Source organism: Grampus griseus (genome assembly GCF_964374135.1).
Source record: "Grampus griseus genome assembly, chromosome: 8".
Lineage (NCBI taxonomy): Eukaryota > Metazoa > Chordata > Mammalia > Artiodactyla > Delphinidae > Grampus > Grampus griseus.
Window position 1 is genome coordinate 1,287,655 of NC_139002.1, and position 24,412 is coordinate 1,312,066.

At 41.7% G+C, this 24,412-nt stretch overlaps 1 protein-coding gene across 1 annotated transcript in view; it reads left to right on the top strand.

Annotated features, from left to right (window-relative positions):
* NCAPD3 (non-SMC condensin II complex subunit D3) overlaps positions 1 to 24,412 on the top strand; it is a 57,397-nt gene that overhangs the window by 2,793 nt on the left and 30,192 nt on the right. The window contains exons 3-16 of the mRNA XM_082661232.1: positions 2,389 to 2,551; positions 8,727 to 8,911; positions 9,531 to 9,698; positions 9,805 to 9,863; positions 10,059 to 10,146; positions 12,198 to 12,331; positions 13,563 to 13,635; positions 14,365 to 14,490; positions 14,625 to 14,877; positions 15,283 to 15,339; positions 15,601 to 15,690; positions 21,675 to 21,748; positions 22,277 to 22,411; positions 23,440 to 23,660. Of these exons, the coding sequence (XP_082517358.1) occupies positions 2,389 to 2,551; positions 8,727 to 8,911; positions 9,531 to 9,698; positions 9,805 to 9,863; positions 10,059 to 10,146; positions 12,198 to 12,331; positions 13,563 to 13,635; positions 14,365 to 14,490; positions 14,625 to 14,877; positions 15,283 to 15,339; positions 15,601 to 15,690; positions 21,675 to 21,748; positions 22,277 to 22,411; positions 23,440 to 23,660 (1,826 nt within the window). The remainder of the gene's footprint in view (positions 1 to 2,388; positions 2,552 to 8,726; positions 8,912 to 9,530; positions 9,699 to 9,804; positions 9,864 to 10,058; positions 10,147 to 12,197; positions 12,332 to 13,562; positions 13,636 to 14,364; positions 14,491 to 14,624; positions 14,878 to 15,282; positions 15,340 to 15,600; positions 15,691 to 21,674; positions 21,749 to 22,276; positions 22,412 to 23,439; positions 23,661 to 24,412) is intronic.

Consider the following 24,412-nt stretch of genomic DNA (forward strand, 5'->3'; position numbering starts at 1 on the left):
TACAACAGCAAATTAAAGGAAAAGAATAAAGGCCAAGGCAAGGAGTGAAAGCAGATAAACCAAATAGGAAAAGTTGGCCAAGGACAATGCAATAACAATTCAGGCATGCCTTAAGTTTAGGAAAGCTGGATATAAAACTGAAAAGGGATGAGTTGAATTAAAAATGGAAAAAAGAGTTCCTTTAAATACTGAGTTCTACCTATTACTGTTTAGATCATTAACTGCTTTTCAAAAACTGAGGGACTCTAAAGCAGAACAAAGAATACTTAGATATTAACATCTCTGAAAGATCTAAATTACCAAAAATATTTCAGTTAGAGGTTTCATATAGCTGTTCAAAAATTAAATCATCCTGTTAAACATTCATTAAGCGTAATGCTGAGTACTGCATGAAGTACCTCAGCAGGTAACATGATGGTTAAGGTAAAGAGCCTCCCCCTACCTGGGGGAGAGGGGAGAATTAAGCACTGGCTCTTGGGGGGCCCACTTGCGTTGCACTGGCTAGGCATGTCCAGCGACCACATCCGCAGGCATGGAGAAGCACCAGGCCACCAGAGTCTGCATTGTAAAAACTGCTCTAGGACAGGTTAGATGCCATCTCATAGGGGCATAGAAAAGGGAGCGTGGTGAGATTGGGTGGGTCCCAGAAAGAAAATAGCTAGCTGGAGGCAAGTCTTCACAAATGGATAGAATGTTGACTGCAGTAATGCGAGTCCTAGGGTAGCCTACGGAGGGATCATCACAGTGCGGATGTGCAACGGGTGCCGAGGGGATGGGGGCAGGGCGGGGCACACAGGACTGAGCTGTAAGTGGGGACCACAGTGGGGTTCGAGGGTGAGGTGTTTGTGGTATACAAGGTTCAGGTCTAAGCATCATACATAGATTAACCCACTCATTCTCACATCCAGCTCTCGGAGGAAGAGGTTCTAGTGAGCAGTAGACTAAGGGACTTGAAGAGATCTGTTTCAGACGGATGTTCTTGACCGAAGATGGACTGAAGTGGGAATTGCTACACGCAGGGAGGTCCCTGGGGACAGTACAGCTGACCCTTGAACAACACGGGTTTGAACTGCACAGGCCCACTTACCTGCAGAGTTTTTCAGTAGTAACTACAGGACTCCACGATTCCAGTTGTTTGAGTCTGTGGATGCAGAACCATGGATGTGGAGGAACTGTGTCTGTAGAGGGCCGGCTATGAATTCCACAAGGAGTTTGGACTTGCCCTGTGTTGTTCAACAGCCAACTGTTCAACTGTGTTTTGCTCATCTGTTTTTTTAAATGTGTGTTACGGCATGGTCTGGAGTTACGGTTGTGGAAATTGGGGAGGAGGGCTAACAACTAGGGCCTTTTTTTCAGATGGAGTTAATAGAGTTTTGTGAACTTAGCTTTTATCAGGTATGAAATGCTGCAGAGGTGATTGGGTCCCCCAGGGTCACAGTTACAGGTGAGTGGAGTGGAGCTGAGATGGCCTTAGGGATGAGGATATAACTCATTTCTTCCAGAAGCTTCGTGGTGAAGGAAAGAGGAGAGTTTTCCCTGTCTTTTCAGGGAAGCAGTATATACGAGGTCTGATTTCTTGAACTTTTGTGAGCTTATGTTTTTTTAAAGTAGCCCAGAATAAACCATATTTAGTTCCTGCTATGTTTGGTTTATACAAATAACCTATTTCCTGTTCACATGTTTAATAGGAGAAAGCATAGAACAGTGATAAAATTAATAAGATTGTGGTTTATGCTCTAGGGTTTATTTCCTGTCTTACCTAGGCTATTTCTGAAATCTCCTGAGGGAGACACTTCACGGTATTTCCTCTCCTGCTCCCATTGCCCATAGAACATTTCAATTTAAATAAGTTGCTCTGATTTCTTCAGTTAGTAATTTGAGTGATAAATGAATTGCGGTACATTTGACATACATGGAGAGTAACTTGTTTGCATAATTACTGATGTAGGGTGCCCCCATAGTCTTGGTGTAGCTTTTAGGTATAGTAATTTCAGAAATATATGTGCTTCAAACTTACCCAAAGTTATTTTGAAAGGTTAATTAAGTTTCTTTTATAGTTATTTATCTTTGTAATTTTTTTGTTTTGTTTTGGTCACACCATGCAGCTTGTGGGATCTTAGTTCCCCAACCAGGGATCGAACCCAGGCACTCAGCAGTGAAAGCGTGGAGTCGTCACACCTGGACCACCAGGGAATTCCCCTTGTAATTTTGAATAATACACTTTTAAATTTTGTTTTAGTCCCTGTGAAATGACAAACATTTACAATTAGGAGCCAGAATGGTCTGTTCCCTTTTTTATAGGGCACTAAAAGTACTCAGAAAAATCAGATAATAGGAGATTTTCCCATTTCTCTAATTATTGGCTCTTATGGTTCGCCCCTCCCCCAGAGCATTTGGACCTTCTTCATGGAGAACAGCATTTCCCACAACGCGCTGATGGCCTTGTTCCATCACTTCGTTCAGACGGTCCTTAAGAAAAACGTCAATGCCCAGCAGCGGGAATTTGGCCTTCATGCCGCTGGGCTTTATTTTCTGCTGCTGGAAGTACCAGGTACAGTATGTGTGTTTGGTGTGATAGGACAGGGCTTTTAGTTTTTAATTTGTCTGCATTGTTTTGTACTTGTACTTTGTTTCCTCACTGGGAGGCTAGGTGAGAGGGAATCTGTGAAGCACGTGGCATGTTACAGGTGTTCCAGAAAGCTCTCCTGTTTAACTGTAAATGTGTTTTCTGATGTTGTTATGCTGGGTTTGTAACCTAATACAAGCAGTCTGAGAGGGGTAAGGCTGGAGGGGGTGTTTCAGAGCTCCACTCTGACCCACCCCACCCAGCATACCATTCCGATACTGCCCTGCCTTCTGACACCCTGTCCAGGCTGAGAAAAGTGCTGGGGGCGGGGGAGAGGGAACTGTTGTCTCCCCCGCGTGGGTGTGGACAGTAGTTGGGACTGTTCTCATCCAATAGGCCAGAGCACAGTTAGTAAGGCTGAGGAAGGAAGCACGGGGGAGGGGTGTCTCTGTGATGCTCCTCCTGCTTCCTTCGGGTGGGAGCCATGAAGGAGTCCCTCCTCCCCACTCACCCCAGCCCAGGGCAGGAGAGGGTGGGGCGCAGAGGGAGCTGCAGCTTGGGACCTTGAGTTCACGTGGAAGAGAATCAGGGTCAGCCGCCTTGCAGCTCGACGTTGCTCATGTCAGCGCGTTCATAGTAGATGTTAAAGGCCTATTCCATATGACTTGGGAATTAGTGAAGAGATATGTAAAGCCTGGAACACTGATTTGTTTTACTGTTAATGCTCCCTTCATGACTTGAAATAATAAGCTCCCAAAGAACTCACTTACTAAGCGGTATCTCAGGTGTAACTGGGCTCTTAGCAAAGTGGTGGCCTTGGAAACCCAGTTTCACTCTTCTTTTCCTTGCTGGGCGCAGCGCCTTCCGATTAAGGTTGAGATTCAGCCCAGAGCTGAGGGCTGGCTGTTACTCATAGGGCCACTTGCAGCTTTCCAGCAAGTCGTACTTCTGCCAGTTACCTTCTGTGTTTAAATGTTTCTGGATTATGGTTGGGGTGCTGTTGATACTTAATATTTGATCATGGTTTGTTCTTTTTCAAGATCCCTTGCATTTCCATATGAATTTTAGGATTTGTGCATCAACTTCTTTCCAAAAAGCTGGGGTTTTGACGGGTTGCATTGACTCTGTAGATCAGTGTGGGGAGTGTTGCTGTCTTAGCAGTGTTCAGTCTTCCAATCCGTGAACATGGACGTCTTTCCATTAATTTAGGGCTTTCATTGGTTTTGATGATGTTTTGTAGTTTTTTGTTTGTTCGTTTGTTTTGCGGTACGCGTGCCTCTCATTGTTGTGGCCTCTCCCGCTGCGGGGCACAGGCTCCGGACATGCAGGCTCAGCGGCCATGGCTCACGGGCCCAGCGGCTCTGTGGCATGTGGGATCTTCCTAGACCGGGGCACGAACCCGCGTCCCCTGCATTGGCAGGCGGACTCTCAACCACTGCGCCACCAGGGAAGCCCCTGTTTTGTAGTTTTCAGGGTACAAAACTCTTGCACGTCCTTGGTTAAATTTATTCCTAAGTATTTCATTCTTTTCTGCGCTATAGTAGATGAACTTGTTTTCTTAATTTAATTTTCCAATTGTTTACTGGTGGTGTATAGAAGTACAGTTTATCTTTTTTATTGAAGTATAGTTGATTTCCAATTTTATGTTATATTTAGTCTTATATATATACATACACACACACACACCCGTTCTTTTTTATTTTCTTTTCCATTATGGTTTATCACAGGATATTGAATATAGTTCTCTGTGCTGTACACTAGGACCTCATTGTTTATCCATCCTGTATATAACAGTTTGCATTTCCTAACCCCAAACTCCCAATCCATCCCTCCCCCACCCAACCCAGGCCCCCTGCATTGGGAGCATGGCATCTTACTCACTGGACCACCAGGGAAGTCCCTTGGCTATGATTTTGGATAATTGATCTTGCACCCTGAAACTTGGCGGAACTCATTTACTGGTTCCAATAGGATTTTTTATATATAAGATCATGTCATCTGTGAATAGACATAATTTTCCTTATTCCTTTCCTGTCTGCGTGCTTTTTATTTCTTTTTCTTGCCTCGTTGCCCTGGCTAACAGCTCCAGTCCACTGTTGAATAGGAGTGGGGAGTTGGGCATCTTCTTCCCGATCTCAGGAGGAAAGCTTTCAGTCTTTTGCCCTTAAGTATGATGCCCCCGGGGGTGTTTTGAGGATGGCCTTTATCAGGTTATTATTCCTAGTTTGTTGAGTGTTTTACTATGAATGGGTATTAGATTTTGTCATTTGCTTTTGTGCATCTGTAAGGTGATCATGTGGTTTTTGTTCTTCATTCTAGTGATATATTCATTGATTTTTTTCATATGTTAAGCCAGTTTTGCATGACCTTGGTCATAGTGTTTAATCTGTTGCCAGATTCAGTTAGATAATATTTTATTGAATATTTTTGCATCTGTATTGATAAGGGATTTTTTTTTTTTTGATGCCTTCATCTGGTTTGGGTTTCAGGGCAATACCAGTCTCATGGAATGAGTTGGGTAGTGTTCTTGCCTACTCTGTATTTTGGAAGTTTGTGAAGAATTGGTTGTTTTTCTTACTCACATTTTTGGTGGAATTCACTAGAGAAGCCATCTGGGCCTGGAGTTTTCGTTGAAAGAAGTGTTTTGTTTGTAGAATCTGTAGTGATATGTCCTCTTTTAGTCGTGATGTTGGTAATCTGCATTTCTTTTTTTCCTTCATCAGTTTAGATAGAGATTTATTGATTGATCTGATCATTTCAAAGAACCCATTTTTGCTGTTATTGATTATACTCTATTGTTCCTTTTCTATTTCAGTGATTTTGGTCTTATCTCTTATTGCCTTCTTATTTAGGGTTTAATTTGTTCTTATTCTAACTTCTTAAGATCTTTATTCTCACTTTTCTTTGTTTCTAATATACGTAATATTGTAAATTTCCTTCTATATATACTGCTCTATCTGCATCCCACAGATTTTGATAATCTGTTCATTACCATTCAGGCCAAAGCAGTTTTCTGATTTTTCTTGTGATTTCTTTTTACACCTCTGAGGTATTTAGTAGTGTGTTTAATTTCCAAATATTTGAGGAATTTCCTGAAATGTTGTAATTGCTTTCTATTTTATTTATGTTGAGATCAGAGCACATACTTTATATGACTGCAGTACTTTTAAATTGCTGACTTTTTGTTTTTGTTTTAAATGGCTCGGCACAAGGTCTGACTTGGTAAATCTTGTGTTTGCCCTTGAACGGAATGTGCATTCTGCCTTTGGGGGACCTCTTTTCTGTCAAAGTTGAGTAGGTTGCTGCGGTTGTTCAGGTCTTCTGTATCCTTTCTGATAGTCTGTTTATTTGTTCTCTCAGTTACTGAGAAGAGCATTGAAATCTCCAAGTATAGTTTTAACTTACCTGTTTCTCCTTTCAAGTCTGCCAATTTTAAAGGCAGGTATTTTGAAAGTCTGCTGGTTACAAACATATTTGTGATTGCGTGTGTCCCCTTTGGTGTTATGTCGCTCTTTGTCTGGTTGTGTTCATCGTGCTGAAATCTACTTTGATCTTAAAGTGGCCTTTCTCGTTATCATGTGACTTGTCCTAGGTTGGCACACCCTTTCTCATGATTTACATGTGACATGTCTTCACATTTGTAATTAAACAGTGTTGTAGACTGCCCATCACTGGGTTTCATCCTCTCAACAATCTTTGCCTTTTTATGGGACATTTAGACAATTTAGATAATTGATTATCAATATGGTTGGGTTCCTGCCCTCTTGGTATTTATTTTCTGTTTGTTCCATCTGTTTTTTGTTCCATTTTCCCCTCTTCCTGCCCTTTTTCGATTGGGTATTTTTTTAGTATTCCATGTTATCTCCCCTTTTGGCCTATTAACTATACTTATTTGTGTGTGTATGTTTTAAGTGCTTGCTTTGGGTGTACGATAAGTACTTTAATAGTCTGTTTTCCGATAATCTACTTATTTATAGATAATGTAAAGCCTTAAGACAGTGTGCTTTCCTTTCTCCCCTCCTGTTTGTGCTGTTGTAGTTATACGTTGAATTTCTGTGTTGTAAACCACACAATTTATTCATAACATTTTTCTCTGAATTATCTTTTAAATAATTTTTTTAGAAAATGAAAAAATAAATGTCTTTTCTTTTTAAAAGATTTCATCTCACGTAATTTTCTTTTGGCCTGAAGAACTCTCTTTGACTCTTCTCATGCTGTGCATCTGTTAGCCATCGACCGTCTTGGATTTTGATTCCATGAAAGTATCTTTCACCTTCCAGAATGTTTTTGCTGAATATAGAATTCTAGGTTGACAGATTTTTTTCTTTCAGTGCTTTTTGGGTGTTATTGCATTGTCTTCTGGTTTACTTCACTTCTGATGAGAAGTCTGCATGACTCTTATCATTGCTGTTCTGTGTGTTTTTGTCTTTTTTTTTTTTTGGCGTGGTTACCTTGAAGATTTTCTCTATTAGTTTGTTTTGATTTGATTAGATTATTAGGTTTGATTTGATTAGATTATCTACCCTTTGGTGGGATTTCCTTTGTGTTCATCATAGTTTGGTTCATTGAGCTTCTTGGGTCTGTGAATTTGTAGTTTTTAACATATTTGGAAATTTTCCAGTTATTATTCCTTCAGGTATTTTCTTCCCTCTCTTTTATGGGATTCCAATTACTCGTATGTTAGATTGCTTGATATTCTCCCATGGGTCCCAGGGCCTTTATTAATTTCTTTTTGTTTCTGTGCTTCTGTTTCTTAAAGTTCACATGCCTTTGTTCCTGTAGCATCTCATCAGCTGTTGAGATCACCCAGTGACGTTTTCTTTTTCAGATCCAGAAGTTCCATTTGATTCTTTAAAATATTTTCATTTCTTGCTTTGTTTGCTACTGTTTAATTCTTGAGCTTATTTATAATATCTGCCCTACGGTTCTTCTCTGCTTGCTCTGTCATTTCTTGGACTGTTTCTAGTGACGATTCTCTTCTCACCACAGGGCACGTTTTCCTCTCTCTGGATGCCCAGTACGTTTTTTATTTTTTCTTTTGGTACGCGGGCCTCTCACTGCTGTGGCCTCTCCCGTTGCGGAGCACAGGCTCCGGATGCGCAGGCTCAGCGGCCATGGCTCATGGGCCCAGCCGCTCCGTGGCATGTGGGATCTTCCCAGACCAGGGCACGAACCCGTGTCCCCTGCATCAGCAGGCGGACGCTCGACCACTGCGCCACCAGGGAAGCCCCGCCCAGTACCTTTTTATTGGATGCTGGACATTTTGAATGTGAAGTTTTTGTTGTTTTCCTTTAAGTAGTGTTTAAGTATGTTTTGATAGGCAGCTGTTGGTGCATTAACTTGGTCCTTTTGAGGCTTGTTTGAAAGCTTTGTTGGGGCAGATGTAAAGTAGCCTTTACTCTGGAGCTAGTTTAGCCCTGCTGTTAAGGTGTGTTTCTCTCCAAGTGTGTCGTGAATGTTCCAGGTCACTGTGGCTGGCTGGGGCTCCGACGTATCTCTCCCCTGTGTGCATTCCGAAAACTGTCCATCTCCCACCTGCTTGGAGGTTTTCTTTGCCCACCATCATGGATTTCGCCCCATGCGTCCTAGCTAAGGTCAGCCCTGTGCAGACTTCTCAGCACTGTCTTCATGTGGCTTCCTCGTTTCCAGTGCTCTGCTCCATACATTCCAGCCACCCTGCCTTCCTGACACTGATCCTTGTATTCCTGACTTAGTAAGTCCATCAGAGTGTGCTTGGGTTCATCATTTTTCTGCTGTTGTCCAGACATTGCCTCCAGACACAGAATCGGGTCAATTTTAGGGTTTATCTCACTGGTTTCCCTTTTCTCGGGGATTGTGTGGCTAGGCTACCTCTTGCTCTGGGTCTTAGATGGTCACTTTGTAAATTTCTGTCCAGTTGTATAGTTGTTTATGGCAGGAGGAAAAGTGTAAAACCACTTACTCCGTTAGAGCCAGCTACGGAAATCTCATTGTTTATTTATGATGAGGCCTGTTGCTCACTGCCTAGGGCTGAAGTTGAATGGAACTTTTTTGCTAAAGGTTCACTGTTATTCAAAGTTAAGGAAAAGTCTGGTTTTGCTTTTTAATTTTTGGTGGTTGTTACAGACGTATTTCAAGACAATTAAACCTACCCTGCTTACTCTTTATTCTTTTTGAATAGGCAGTATAGCCAACCAAGTTTTCCACCCAGTGATGTTTGACAAATGTATTCAGATTCTAAAGAAGAGCTGGCCTCAGGAATCCAGCTTGAATCCGAAAAGAAAGAAAGAACAACCAAAGAATGCTCAGGCCAACCCACGGGAGAGTAGGAAGAGAGGAAGGCCCCCCAGGAAAGAGGAGATGGAGGTAAGAGGGAGTGGAATCGTGAAGCATATCTGATTTACTTAAGAATTTATATTAAGGTAGGGTTTCAGGGGTCACGATTATACCAAAGCCCTAGCGTGCCGTCCGCCATCCCTCCCGTAGGACTTGCAGTCGCCTCATGTACCGCTGAGCGTATGTTCCCCTTACCATCTTCCCAACCTCCCCATCATCTCTCTCCCGCCTTGTTCCCAGATGTGCTCACCACAGGCCAACAGGTGTGTTTGCCACATTATTTTATTGTCATTAGAGATGGTGGTCGAAGTATCCTGAGGACTCTCGTCCATAGAACATAATAGAATAACATTAATTCCTAATTTTTATGTGACTAGGTAGGGTGGTAGAGGTTCATTGACACCAGAACTTCTACGAAACCCAAGAAATCTCACTGACGTGTAAGTATAGAACTAGAAACTGTGGTAGTTTCCATCTGGTCCAGTGGCTAGCAGCTGAGGCTGTGGAGACCCCAAGCAGTCGAGGCACCTGGTCAGCGACCCAGCGCCCACCTGGAGTTTCACTACCCTTGACTGGGTACATTGAAACCAGTCGGGACAAACTGTTAGGCAGTACTACACAGTCAGCTGTACATTTCTTCATAATCTAGATGGATGAAGTGATTGAAGAGCAAGAGGATGAAGAGAATATTTCTTTTTCTTCCCGAGACCTTTGTCAAATTCGAAATGCCATCTTTCACATCTTGAAGAATTTTTTAAGGCTTCTGCTCAAGTTTTCTCTGAAAGAAAAGCCACAATGTATACAGAATTGTGTAGAGGTAAGTGAGAATTCCAGGAACCTTGGGCAAGTTCAAAGAGCGAGGACACGGGCTAATACTTAAAGAGTGGGAAAAACCAGGCCTTTTCTTGGTCTCTGTTTTCCAGGTCTTCGTTGCATTGACTAATTTTGAACCAGTTCACGAATTTCATGTTACACAAGCCAGGTGAGCCATTAAATCTTCCAGTGCTAACATTTAATTATGGTACAATGAGTTTTGCTCCATCAGAAGCCTTAATGCCATTTTACCCTAATTGGCACACAGGTAGAATTTATTCATTTAGATATAGCTTATAGGGTTAGGAGCTATTCCAAGTGAAATCACATCCATTAACTAATCTTTTGCTTTTTTTTTTTTTAGAAACCTTAACCAAGCAAAATACATACCAGAACTGGCCTATCATGGATTGTATTTGCTGTGCTCCCCAATTCACAGAGAAGGAGATAAGGTAAGGGAGACAGGACCCCACTGAGTTACTGGTTGAAGTGAAAGCATGCGGGTCGTGGGATGCTGGAAGCTTTTGATGTGATGCCGTGTGAACTCACTAGGTCATTGTCATGACTTGAGGACGTTTGTATAATGAAAATCATCCCCATCACTACGTGGTGCCCACTGTTCATTCCAGGCTTATATCCAAGTACCTGGTGGCCACAGGAAGTTCTTGTTGGGTTAAGGCATAAAGAATGGTTCCAGTGTGACCTGGGTAGAGGAAAAGATAAGCTACTGAGCATTACTTTTTTTTTTTTTAATAAATTTATTTGTTTTATTTATTACTTTTGGTTGTGTTGGGTCTGTTGCTGCACGCGGGCTTTCTCTAGTTGCGGTGAGCGGGGGCTACTGTTCATTGTGGTGCACGGGCTTCTCATGGTGTGGCTTCTCTTGTTGTGGAGCACAGGCTCTAGGCGCGCGGGCTTCGGTAGTTGTGGCTCACGAGCTCTAAAGTGCAGTCTCAGTAGTTGTGGCTCACGGGCTTAGTTGCTCCGTGGCATGTGGGATCTTCCTGGACCAGGGCTCGAACCCGTGTTCCCTGCATTGGCAGCTGGATTCTTAACCACTGCACCACCAGGGAAGCCCCCTGAGCATTACTTTTACAGAAGTATTTACCAAACTCTTCTGAGAAGAAGAGTTAGACAGTCACAGACTTCCCAGTTTCCCTCAGCAGTTCCCGTGTGCCCCTGTATTTCTGTTAGTGTTTTAGTGGATGATTGTGCAAACACGCTTCTGGTTAGCATTCATATATGGATTTGCCCCCAGTGACCTTCGAAGCCCTGCAGCTCTGGACACTGGAGTTAACGGCTTTTTAAGCAGTAGGGTGTTACTAAACCTGGATGTTGTTAATGAAACAGGAGTTTGCAAAAAACGTGACGGACCAAGGTCCTGTGCTTTTCGTGGCTGCGATACACCAAGTTTCCAGGGGCAACGATGTGTGAATGAGAAGGCCCTGGGCACTCAGGGCTCTGCATTTTGTCCAGACTTGGGCCTCACCCCTCACTGCCTCTATGTCCTCCTGTGAGGCCTCAGTTTCCTCATCTGGACAAAGAGGGTGAAAGGCTTCCCTTCCTCGTGGATTTCTGAGGAGGATTACAGGGAAGAACGCCTCTGTACAATGCCTGCTGTTTAGAAAACGCCCCATATTTCGTTATTATGTCATTGTCACTTCTCTGTTTGAAATATGGATGTGATAGCATTCACAGTAAAACATAATTCCTGAGCCCTTTTTAACATTTTAGGAGATAAGGAGGTTGGGAAATTATCCTTTCAGGCAACAGTGTCTCTAAGGACATGGTGTTCTTCATTGTGAAAGTGCTGCCCTGATGCTGGGCGACATTGGCTGTGGCCTGACCTTTAATTACTTGACTTCGGACAACTCACCTTGGGAGTCTTTTATTATGTATAAAGTAGAGATTATAGTAAAAGTATTAACAAAATGGAAAAGCCTTGCTGACCTCGTGGAGTTGAGAGGTTTCAGAGAAAGTGTGGTCAGATCTAGTAACACGTGGACGTGCTTAATGCAATACCTGTCACATATTTGGTTTCCAGTAAATTGTTTTATCTACTGGATGAATGAATTAAGTAGCTGAGTAAGTGATGTGTGATGGTATATTGGAAGGTGCTCTGTAAGCTTCAGGTGTAATACAGGTGTAAAGAATCACTTTCCTCTTTTCTGTAAGGGCTAATCAGTAGCATCCTTTGCCCTTTGTAAGTTACAGCTAATTCTCTATAGTCCCTAACTTCTGGGCTGGAGTGCGAGAGGCCGAGCAGAGAAGCCAGCTGGAGTTCCTATCATTATCTGTACGCAGCACTTTCACACTGCTGCGTTGTGCACGTATTGATACCTGGTCATCGTCCAGGAAGTGCATCCTTAGTGTTGAAGCAAAACCTGTGTCAGCCTCATTTAACTTCAGGTCCTTGAAGTGGTTCACTGTGGTCTGCATCACGGTCTCCAAGGCCCTGGAATTCTCTGTCATGCCTTAAACTGAATTTTCTTTTCTCTTCCAGGTTATCAGATGTGTTTTCCATCGAATGCTCTATGTAATATTAATGTTAGAAGTGGGCAAAGGCTCCCATCACGCCCCCCTTGCCATCACTTCTCCGGCCATCAGTGGTAAAAACCAGGCAGTCCAGTTTGTCAGGTGAAACACACACAGCTCGGATCTTTACCCTCTGTCCCTCTCCCTCAGTCTTCTGGGCCCTGTACTAACCAGGATTTCTGACACCTCTAGAAACTAAGAAATGTCTGGGCTGTTTGTGGTTCAGGGTTCAAAATAAAGCACTTGGTAGCTCATCTGGTTTGTGTGGTCTGGGGTGTTGTTGCGGGGATGAGGGGTCTGCAGTTTGTGGGCCAGCCTGTGAAGTCAGCTCTGAGTTCTGACAGCGGCCTTAGTGTTAGCCGCTCCAAGTCTGCCTCCGCCTTTTCTTTTTCTCTCTCCTCTTAGTCTCCATCTTTTTGTTCCTTGCCACTTTTTTTTTTTTAACTTCTTTAGCAATAATTGATAGACTAATTCTCCCCTCAAGAGTCACTTAGTTTCACTTGTGAAGAGTCCTGTGTCTGGGCTTTACTGGGGAAGACATGTTTGCCGTGTCCTCGGCTTTTCTTTTCTTCTGTTAACTGGCTACTCGGCAGCAGCATGGAGGTGGTGGGAAGAAGGGGAAGATGTGTATGTGAGAGTGTGTACATACCTGGAAGCAGCCGCGGTGCATGCTGTGGGTGCAGACGTGGGGTGTGGATGCTTCAGTCCAGGTGCAGGCTGCTGTCTGATCCTTGAGCGAGTGTCTCATTAAGGACTTTTAAACATTAAATAACTAAGATGTTTTAAGTAGAAACACTCATTTTAGTTCTTCCATGAGTTCATGATGTCACAAATTGCAGTAATATTCCTATAATGGTGCAAGGAAACTTAACACTGAAAATGGGTCCAATCTGGGCATTATAATAGTTTCTTTTGGGGTTACAGTTTGGAGAGGTACTGTTAGAAATGCATTTCACTGAGCTACCACTAGGTGGTACTGTGTCTCAGTCTATCCTCTACCTCAAAAGGATATATTTCAGGCTTAATATGAAACGTCGTCGGCAGTCCAAGGGCCCTGTGAGGACTGCACCCCTGCCCCTCCCTGACTGGCTGACTGCTCACAGCAGCTCGGAGAGCACCTGGGGCGTGGTGACTGGTGTTCTGTTGTGACACTTTGTCTTTACAATCCATGCACTCACAATGCTTGCAGTATAGGGGTAGATTGTTTTTAATAGTTAGGATTTTGAAAAGGTAGAAATTTCTCTATTTTTGAGAACAGATTCAAGGAAAATTGCTACTTTATTGTCATTATAGGTGTATTACAAACCGTGGCTGTGTTTCTTTCCTTTTATAGCTCACTTGTGGATGAACTAAAAGAAAGTATGTTTCCAGTCCTTCGTGTCTTACTCCAGCACATCTGTGTCAAGGTACTGTTTGCTTTAATGAGGGTGTATAAATACACATGAAGGTAAACATGCATGTGTGTTCTTGGAAATGAGTCTACATCATTACTAAACGTTGTTTTATTTAGTATATTCACTAGGTGTTCCCCTCTAGTGTGGTTTTCGGGGGAAAACAACTTTTTATTTTGGAAAATTTCAAATAGAAATAGAATAGTGTGACAAACACTGTCTTCAGTGATTTTGTATAAGCTGTAACTCCTCCAGCACATACGCACGTTGGATTTTTCTTTTGAAGCAGATTTCATCATATCCTTTCAGACATAAATATTTCATGTCTCTCTAAAGGATAAGAACTCGTTAAAAACATAACCACAAAATATTAACACACCTAAAAAATTCACAGTAATTCCTTAGTATTGTCCAGTATCCGGTCAGTGTTTACATTTCTACTATTGTCTTATAAATTTTTATAACAGTTTGGACAGATGATTCTTTACCTGAACTCTATGGACCCTAGGGGTCCATAAACTCTTCGAAATTAGGCGCTGAGGAGTGGGCGTACAGGTTTCTTATAGGCTAGTTTCCCAAGGGGTCTGAGACCTAGAACTGGTTAGTCATTTCTGTAACATGTAAACGCTCGGCACTGTCGCCGAGCCAGGCTCACTCAGCGATCGTCCGATCGCACTACTACATGCGTCTCCGTCGTCCTGCTTTGGGTACTGGCTGGGCAGCTTCTCAGGGTCTGTGTTTCAGGTGGTCGATAAATCCGAGTACCGGACCAGTGCAGCTCAGTCCCTGGTCCAGCTGCTCAGCAAGCTTCCTTGTGCGGAATATGCTTCTTTCGTGGCCTGGCTTTATGGATATTCACGAAATGCCAAGGTAGGAGCTACATCTGCGTGAAATTGTGGCTCCTGGCTCTGCAACCTTCTAGTGACGGCTAGATCTGAAGATCTGTTTCTGAAGATTAGTTTTCTTTATCTCTGACGGAGATGCGTGCGATTTTGCTTTACCAGATTCCGTACCGGGTGTTCACTCTTGATGTTGTCTTGGCTCTGCTGGAACTGCCTGAACGAGAGGTGGACGGCACGCTGCCCCCAGAGCATCAGAAGTTCCTGAAGCATAAGTTCTTGGTGCAGGAAATCATGTTTGCCCGCTGTGTAGACAAGGCTCCGACTGTGCGCAGCAAGGCACTGTCCAGTTTTGCGCACTGCCTGGAGTTCTCTGCTACAGCTGCGTCAGAGAGCGTCCTGGAACTTCTGGTGAACAGTGAGTGTGCCGAGCACCATGAGGCCGGGTCTGGCTCCTGCTGGTCCAGAAGCTGTGGTGGCAGAAATAATAGATGTGCTGTGATAGACTGGGACCCTCAGAGACCCTTTCAGTAGGTTTTACTGTCGAATGACTTCTTAGACGAGCCTTACTAAGCAGTTAACGTATTCTCGACCTCAGGCTGAGGTGGTTGGCCGCTGTCACTATTCCTTTGCGTCGTTGGTATTGGCTGTATTGGGTCTGATGACCAGTTTAATGCACAGCCAAGGAGAACACTGAACTGTCAGCATTTAGACTCTGTCTTGTCTTCAGGCCTAATTATCTGGGTTTTGATTCCTCTGTAAATATGTATGTATGGTTTTTGATACTAAGACTTTTCTCTCTTATCTACTTGCTTACTTTTAGCTCCTGCAGTTTCAGGAATAGAGAGCCACCATGACGCTTCACTGAAAAATTCATCAGGTAATGAAATGGGTCAATATATTGTCAGATATTGAATAATTGTCCTTTTAATTAAAGGACTTGCTGAATATTTGAATGTTTTTTTCTATCTCCGTATTACCTGTTTTAATACTGCACTTTTTTTCTTCATCAAAGAAATTGAAATTCATTTCAGTAATGATGTGTAGTAACTTAAACGTGGAATATGCCATGCTTATATTACTTAAAGGTATAACAAGTTTTTACTGTACTGACTGGGCTTTTTTAAAATTTATTTTTAAGCTTTTTCCTATCAGAGGCAGACATTTAACCCTTCTGGAGGCTCAGAGGTGATCAATATAGACAACAGTGGTGAAACAGCTGGATATAGGGGTATGTCAGATTTTATCCCTATCAGATGAGTAATAACTATTGGATTTCAGACAACTGTAAGTAGAGCCTCAAAACCTTGGACTTTTTTTCTGACTAATTCACCCTCAAGAATTGGAACTTTTTTTCCCTTAAAAGTAGAATAATTTTTATTTTATATCTTTAATCGATGTCTTTGCACTATACTATATTTCATTTTAAGATAAAGAATAAGCTACATTTCCCTTGTCGTGTACTGAAACCCAGTATTTCTGTCACACTTAAGAGAATGTTAGCAAATATTTTATTTCCTTAGTGAAGTCCATTGTTCTGAACACTTGGGCTTGCTGGCCAGAAAGGACCAGTTACTAGGAAAGGTGCAGTAGAAATTAAATTTGTGTTTGGAGAAGCGTCATCACGGAAGAGGGGAAAAGATAAACAGTACTATGGTACTCACCCTTGTGTCTATTTTTTATTCCTTATTACTTTTTCCACCTGGCATCTTGACTCTGATTAAGCCATCCCAGAATCCATTTTTAATACGTGGTAGGGAACTGTGAGCCCAAACTTCCATTGAAAAAGTTCAGAATTTAGATAATTTCTCTTCACCAGCAGTATGAACTGTTCTTTAATGGGTCATACACATCGTGTGGAGTGGTTATAGGGTGCTCTCTCCCGTGGATCCCAGCACGGGATTCTGAACACAAATGATGCCTGTTCTCTTTCAGTGACTTATGGAAGCCAGAATAATCTGGGATGGTAAAGTGTCAGTGTGATTCGGGAGGGAAGAAACACACCTGGGCTAGGTAGTAGGTAGACCTGGAGCTACTCTCAGATTCTGTTTCTGTCTAACTGTATGGTCTTGAGAAAGTCACTTTACTTTTCTGGGCTTTTCCTTCACTTATACTACGACATAGCGTAATGCAGTAGGGGAAAAACTACATTAGAAATGAGAGGCAATCTGAATTCTTGTCCCAACACTGCTACTAAAGAGCTGCATGACCCAAGACATGGGAGTCAGCAGAACTCCCTGCCTGCTTGTCACTTCTGATCCTAACACCTTCCCTGTCTTTCACAAAGGGCTGTTGTCAGGTTTATAGAAATTATGTTTAGAGAAGTGACTTCAAAAGAAAAAAGAGGGAACATTTGCAGAGGATAAGTGATATAATGAGATTTATTAGTTTATTCGATAAACATGTTTGTGGTCCCTCCCAATCTGCAAGGCATTGCAGGTACAGACTGTGACAAAACATAGTTCCATCTCTTAAGGAGCAGTGGGAGAGGCAGGTATGTGTGTACGTAAAATCGTAATATTGTGAGATGGATGCTGAAGCACATGTGAAGTGCCATGAGGATCATTACTTATCATTGCAGCCTGGAAGATTACGTTTAAATGACTAGATATTAGCATGTTTTACTCAAATTCAGAGCAATAACTCTATGTATAAACAGATTCCCTAAAATATGTAAACAAATTTAATCTGGAAAAATGTCTGGTTTAATTCCAGTCTGAGCAAGTTACAGATTCACTCTTGCACAGACACTTGCGAACACTATTGAGTTGTACTGATTTAATGATGCTTCCAAAGTATAAAAATTTGCCAGATGTATAGCAACCATGTTCCCATCTTACTGTTTGTTGTTTTTTTAATAAATGTGTTTATTTTATTTATTTATTTTTGGCTGCATTGGGTCTTCGTTGCTGCATGCGGGCTTTCTCTAGTTGGCAGTGAGTGGGGGCTACTCTTCGTTGCGGTGCGCGGGCTTCTCTTTGCGGTGGCTTCTCCTGTTGCAAAGCATCGGCTCTAGGTGCATGGGCTTCAGTAGTTGTGGCTCGCGGGCTCTAGAGCGCAGGCTCAGTAGTTGTGGCACACAGGCTTTGTTGTTCCACAGCATGTGGGCTCTTCCCAGACCAGGGCTCGAGCCTGTGTCCCCTGCATTGGCAGGTGTATTCTTAACCACTGCGCCACCAGGGAAGTCCCCTATCTTACTTTTGATAAACTAAAGTGACTTTTTTGGGGGGTGGGGGTGGGGCTGTGTTGGGTCTTCGTTGCTGCACGCTGGCTTTCTCTAGTTGTGTCAAGCGGGGGCTACTCTTCGTTGCGGTGCGCGGGCTTCTTGTTTCAATGGCTTCTCTTGTTGCAGAGTACAGGCTCTAGGCACACAGGCCCTAGAGTGTGCGGGCTTCAGTAGTTGTGGCGTGTGGGCTCGATAGTTGTGGTGTGTGGGCTCTAGAGCGCAGCCTCAGTAGTTGTGGTGCATGGGCTTAGTTGCTCTGCGGCATGTGAGATCTTCCTGGACCAGGGATTGTACCCGTGTCCGCTGCATTCGCAGGTGGATTCTTAACTACTGTGCCACCAGGGAAGTCCCTAAAGTGACATATTATTGGTATTAACTATACTTTAAAAAATTTGTATAGTTACTACATGCCAGTCACTGTGCTAATAAGTACCTTTGTTGGTGTTTTTTGGTTTTGTTTTGAGAGAGAATTCACATATCATAAAATTCACCATTTAAAGTGTATTGAATTCAGTGGTTTTTAGTCTATTCATAAAATTGTGTAATCAACTTCCAGAAACGTTTCATTAGCTGAAAAAGAAACCGCATACCTGTGAGCAGTCACTCTCCATTCTCCCCTCCCCCCTGCCTCTATCTCTGTGGATTCACCTATTTTGGACATTCCACATAAATGGAATCCCGCAACATGTGACCTTCTGTGGATAGCTTCTTTCATCCACCACTCGTTTTCAGGGTTCACCTGTGTTGTAGCATGTATTAGTACTCTGTTCCTTTTTACGGCTGCATATAGTCCGTTGTATGGATAGACCACATTTTGTGTGTTCATTCAGTCTGGCAGTTCCTCAGAACGCTAGACATAGAGTTACCACATGACTCAGCAGTTCACAGATGGCGTGATCTGATATGATTCCTGAGTGTGCACCCTCAAGGAATGAAAATATATTCATACCCAAAACTGGTACAAGAATGTTCATAAGAGCATTGTTCATAATAGCCAAAAAGGTGGAAACAACCCAAATGTCCACTTATCTTTTTTTTTTTTTGCGACACGCGGGCCTCTCACTGTTGTGGCCTCTCCCGTTGCAGAGCACAGGCTCAGCGGCCATCGCTCACGGGCCCAGCCGCTTCGCGGCATGTAGGATCCTCCTGGACTGGGGCACGAACCCGTGTCCTCTGCATTGGCAGGCGGAGTCTCAACCACTGTGCCACCAGGGAAGCCCCCCACTTATCTTTTTGAGGTGAAAGTTCTTGATCTATTCTGCATCCAAGTTCCTCATCAGCTATAATGTGCACATATCTTTTTCTCATTTTGTGGGTTATCTTTTCACTTTCTTGATGGTGTTCTAAGAGTTTTATAGTTTTAGCTTTTACATTTTTGTCTTGGTTCAGTTTTGAGTTAATTTTTGCATATGGTGTGAGGTAGGGGTCCAGCTTTCACATGTGAATATCAAATTGATGGAGCACCCTTTGTTTAAAGGACTGTTTTTTCACCTTTGAATGCTCTTGGCACTCTTGTCAAAAATTAGTTGACCATAGGCATATGCGCTTATTTCTGTACTCTCAATTCTATTCCATTGATATTTCATTGTCCATCTGTATGCCGGTACCACTCTGTGTTGATTACTGTTGCTTTACAGTAATTTTGAAATCAGAAAGTGTGGGCTCTGCATCCTTGTTCTTGCTTTTCAGGTTTGGTTTGGCTATTCTGTGTCTCTTGTATTTCCATATGAATTTTAGGTTCAACTGTCAACGTCTGCAAAAAAGCCAGCTTGCGTTTTGATGGGGATTGACCTCTTAATCCATGTGGGGTGTATTGCCATCTTAAAAATACTGAGTTTTCCAATCCATGAACAAGGGGTGCCTTTCTATATTTAGGTCTCCTTTAATTTGTTTCAATGATCTTTTATAGTTTTCAGTGTATAACTCTTGCTCTTTAAACATATTCCTAAGTATTTTATTCTCTTTGATGCTATTGTAAATGAAATTGCTTGCTTAATTTCAGTTTTGAATTATTTATTGCTAGGTTTTACAACTGATTTTTGATGATTGATCTTGTGTCCTGTGACACTGTTAAATTTGTTACTAGCCTTAAAAGGGTGTGTGTGTGTGTGTGTGTGTGTGTGTGAGTGTGAGAGAGAGAGAGAGATTCCTTAGGATTTTCTACATATCAGATCATGCCATCTGCGAATAGAGTTATTTGTTTTATCCAGCCTGAATGCCTTTATTTCTTTTTCTTTCCTATTTTCCCTGGTTAGGACCTCTAGTGGTGTTGAAAAGAAGTGGGGAAAGTAGAGGTTCTTGTCTTTCTTCTGTTCTTAGAGGGAAAACTTTTCGTCTTTCACCATTGAGTGGTTAGCTGTGAGTTTTTTCAGGATGGCCTTTTATCGGTGTGCAGGAGTTTCCTTCTGTTCTGAGTTTGTTGAGTGTTTTTATCATGGATAGGTGTAGGATTTTGCAAATACTTTTTCTGTGTCTATGGAGATGATCACGTGGCCTTTGTCCTTTGTTCTATGGTGGTATATCACAGTGAGTGATTTTCCCATGTCCTGGGATAAATCCCAAGCATGGCGTATAATCCTTTTTGTATCTTGCTAGGTTTAATTTGCTAATATTTTGCTGAGGATTTTATGTCTATATTCAGAAGGGATTTGGGTCTGTTGTACTCTTGAGCTGTTTTGTCTGGTTTTGCTCTCAGGATAATACTGGCTTCACAGAGGGAGGTGGAAAGTGAAACAGAAGAGATTATGTTTTTTGAAAGAGTTTATGAAGCGTTGATATTAATTTTTGTTAATTGGCGATTTTGTTAACATTTGGCAGGCTTTTCCAGTAAAGCCGTCTGGTCCTGGCCCTTTGTGTATGGGGGGTAGTGTGTCTTTGTTTCTTCTTAGGTCAGTTTCCCTAATTCTTATCTTTGTAGAAATTTCATCTAGGTTACTTAATTTGTTAGCATAAAATTGGTCGTAGTGTTCGTAACCTTTTTATTTCTGTAAAGTCAGTAGTAATGTTCCCTCGTTCATTCCTAATTTTAGCAATTTGACACTTCTTTCTTATTTTCTTAGTCTAGGAAAATGTTGTTAATTTTGTTGATATTTTTCAAGGAACCTACTTTGATTTCATTGATTTTCTTTATTCCTTTCTGTTTCATTTTTTAATGTTCTTTCTTGTACCTCAGCAGTTTTTAAGTGTGGTTTGGGGTCCCTAAGCCTCCTTCAGTGGGTCCTTGAAGTTAATACAGTTTTCGTAATATTTAGATGTTATTTACCTTCTACACTCTGATTTTCTCAAAAGTGTAATTTGGAGTATTGCAGAGGTCCCAGACAGGCAGAAGCAGATAGAAGCAGAGATGGGTATCCAGTTGTCTTTTATTAAGCCAGACATTAAAGAGTTTGCAGAAATGTAAATCAGTGGTATTCTTTTCACTAAATTTTTTTTGTTTTGGACTATAGTTATTTTTTAGTTAAAAAATATACCATTTATAACAATGCCTTGTTATTTTAAAATGAATTATTAAATCTTTTTACAGTTCTCAGTTTAAATTTCTAATTCATATTAAAAGATATAATCCACATTAAAAAAGCTCTTAGGAGTCTTCAGTAATTTATAATAGTGTAAAGGGACCATTAATGGAAAGGTTTTAAAGCTACTGTTATGTATTGTTTTACTTAGTCTGTAAAAAACCTGATGGTTTAGATCTTACCATTTGTAGTAAACAGAATAGAGATCTAAATAATTCATTCAGAATTTTAGACTTAGCAGCCTGGATTTAAAATTAAATTTTCCAGAATTTATGCCCTTATAAAATTTTACTACTCTACCTTTTTCATTATTGTGAGTAGCTAATTATTTGAATTTTCTTCTTTTTCTATGTCATTTCATGCTCTGATTTCTTATGATTTAAAACCAGCTAATGAGTCAGTCTGGGATTACAGCATGTTCTCAGGATTGTGTGGTGTGCTCAGGCTGTAATGACTGTGCTGTTTCCTCAACAGGAAGGGGTCTCATGATGATGCTGAGGAGCAGGGTCGGAGATGAGAAGACCAACGTCAGGAAGTCTGCGCTCCAGGTGTGAGTTTTTCTGGACATTCTTTTCATGTACTCTTTTTAAGCACTACCAACTTGAAGATACAAGAGACTATTTTAAAAACCCTTCGGCCATATTCATTACTCACTTTTCCCTTAATGTTAGTTCACCTTGTTCCTGTTAAATGTAAATTACATAGATAAACTGAAGGATCATCTGTTCTTACGTGTTCCTACTGGGTTGCTGGCTTTTTAGGAATCACAATTTTATATCCTTAATTTCATTTTTTAGAATAAGGATTCTTAACTTGGGGACCATGGATGGATTTTGATAGGGTTCATGAAACCCCTGAAATTGTTTCAGAGTACTTGTTTGTATAAAATGTATGTCGGGTTTTCTCCAGAAAGGTGTTAAATTTCATCAGATTCTAAAAGGTGGGAGGAGGGATGGATCTATGATCTCAAAAATGAAAGAATCACAAACTTAAAAGGCAGTATTTTGTCTGCAGTTTTGCTTTTTGTATTGACATTATGCCTAAGTCACCCCTTCATGTTACACATGACCTTCTAGGTCTTAGTGAGCATTTTGAAGCACTGTGACGTCTCGGGTATGAAAGAAGAGCTGTCAATCCTGCAGGACCGGTGTCGGGACCTTGCTGTGTCTGTACGCAAGCAGGCCTTGCAGTCTCTCACGGAGCTTCTTATGGTGAGATGCAGCCATCGTGTGTCTGATGGGTGGTATTTTACATTACAAATAATTGAGCTTGATGAAATACCTGTTAGAAACTCTCCTAAGTCCACTGTAGGATTCTACAGTGTAAGAGAAGGGAATCTGTCCATTACCTCTGGTAGATTGCATTTCATATTAAATATAACATGACTAATGCTAGAGAATGCTAATGGTTAGCTTTCTGTTGACTTCAGGTTAAATCTCATATAGAAATGTGAATTTTAAAATTTGGTTAGGTAAGAGGCCTAGATTAATTTTTGTCCATTAAAACCTATATAGGTGATATTGCCGAAAGAGCAGATCCACTAATCCTATATATAATTTACTTTTGCCAAATAATTAATTTTTGAAGAATTTTAAAAGTGAGTTTTTTTCTTTATTTCATGATAGAAGGCATTAAGCAATGCATGTTTTGACTTTCTCTGTTAGCATCTATTCTAATTACTCCTTCGGATAAAAATTTACTCTTTGCTCTCGATCTTGAATTACGAAAAAGTGCTGCTTCACTACCAATAATGAGATAATCACTGTGTAAATCTAAAATTCCAGTATGGGATTTCCCTGGTGGCGCAGTGGTTAAGAATCTGCCTGCCAGTGCAGGGTACACGGGTTCAATCCCTGGTCCAGGAAGATCCCACATGCAACGGAGCAGCTAGGCCCGTGTGTCACAACTACTGGGCCTGTGCTCTGGAGCCCATGCTGCGCAACAAGAGAAGCCACAGCAATGAGAAGCCCGTGTGCAGCAACGAAGACCCAATGCAGCCAAAAATAAATAAATAAATTTAAAATTTCAGTATTTACTGATTTACAGTTACTGGAGCTTGAATTTGTTTTTCACGTATATTTGGAATGTTGATTTTTTTTTCCACTGTATGTTTTATTTGTAATTATGTGAGCAGCTACTTGTAACATATCCTAAAACATCGATCACAGCTTCCCCGATTTGTGTTCAGACCTGTGATAGCGTAGGCGTCTTTATGACTTCCTGACTTTCAACTCCTCAGGCACAGCCTCAGTGTGTCCAGGTACAGAAGGCCTGGCTGGGGGGGATTGTCCCGGCCGTGATGGACAGTGAGAACACCGTGCAGGACAAGGCCCTGGAGTGTCTCGACCAGCTCTTGCTGCAGAACATCAGGCATCATGGTCAGTTCCACTACGGGGACAACAGCCAGGTGCTCGCCTGGACGCTGCTGACACTGCTGAGCACAGAGAGCCAGGAACTGGGGTACGTTTGTGTGCAACTGGTTGTCCTTATGGGAGGGCTTTCGTTATAAATTCCTGTGTCGATCTCGGAAAATCAGCTCTCCAAATTGCTTAATATACGAAAACTCAATCTTGATCTTTTTCCCTTGAGCTAGTTCAAATCTCTTAGCATTTTTGTGGTGACAGTTTTTGTGAAGCCTTCCTTTGCTTTTCTCTGAGTGTTTTCCAGCTTCGAATTGATGTCTTAATATGTAGTAGAAAACATTAATGGATTTGCTATGTTAACATTAACTTTCCACAATACTAGTTATTATGATAGATGACTTCCTGGGTATGACAAGTTAGACTTTTTCGGACATTTTATTGGGTCGGTTGACTTAATCACACTGCAGCATTTTTTCCATTTGATAACATATGCTGGGTGTTCACTGTTCAGTGAGCAATGCGGTGAAGAGTTAGCACCTGCACTGATCAATTTTCATCTCTACTGCAGTAATCTTGCAGCTAGTTTGTGTTTGTGCTCCCTTGGCTGTCTTTTTCTTTCCTTTTTTTCTAAATTTATCATACAAGAAACACCTCCCTGCTTGTTTACATGTACTTATGGAGGAATTATCATCCAATGAAAAGAATAATAGATTTAGTATCATAATAGGTACTAATAATTGTTAACCATGCTCCAATATAAAATAAAACTTAAAAAAAAATAGATACTGATAGATAATAATAGATGTAGCATACCGTCTGTGGCCCTGGCAAATCACCCCATCTCTCTGG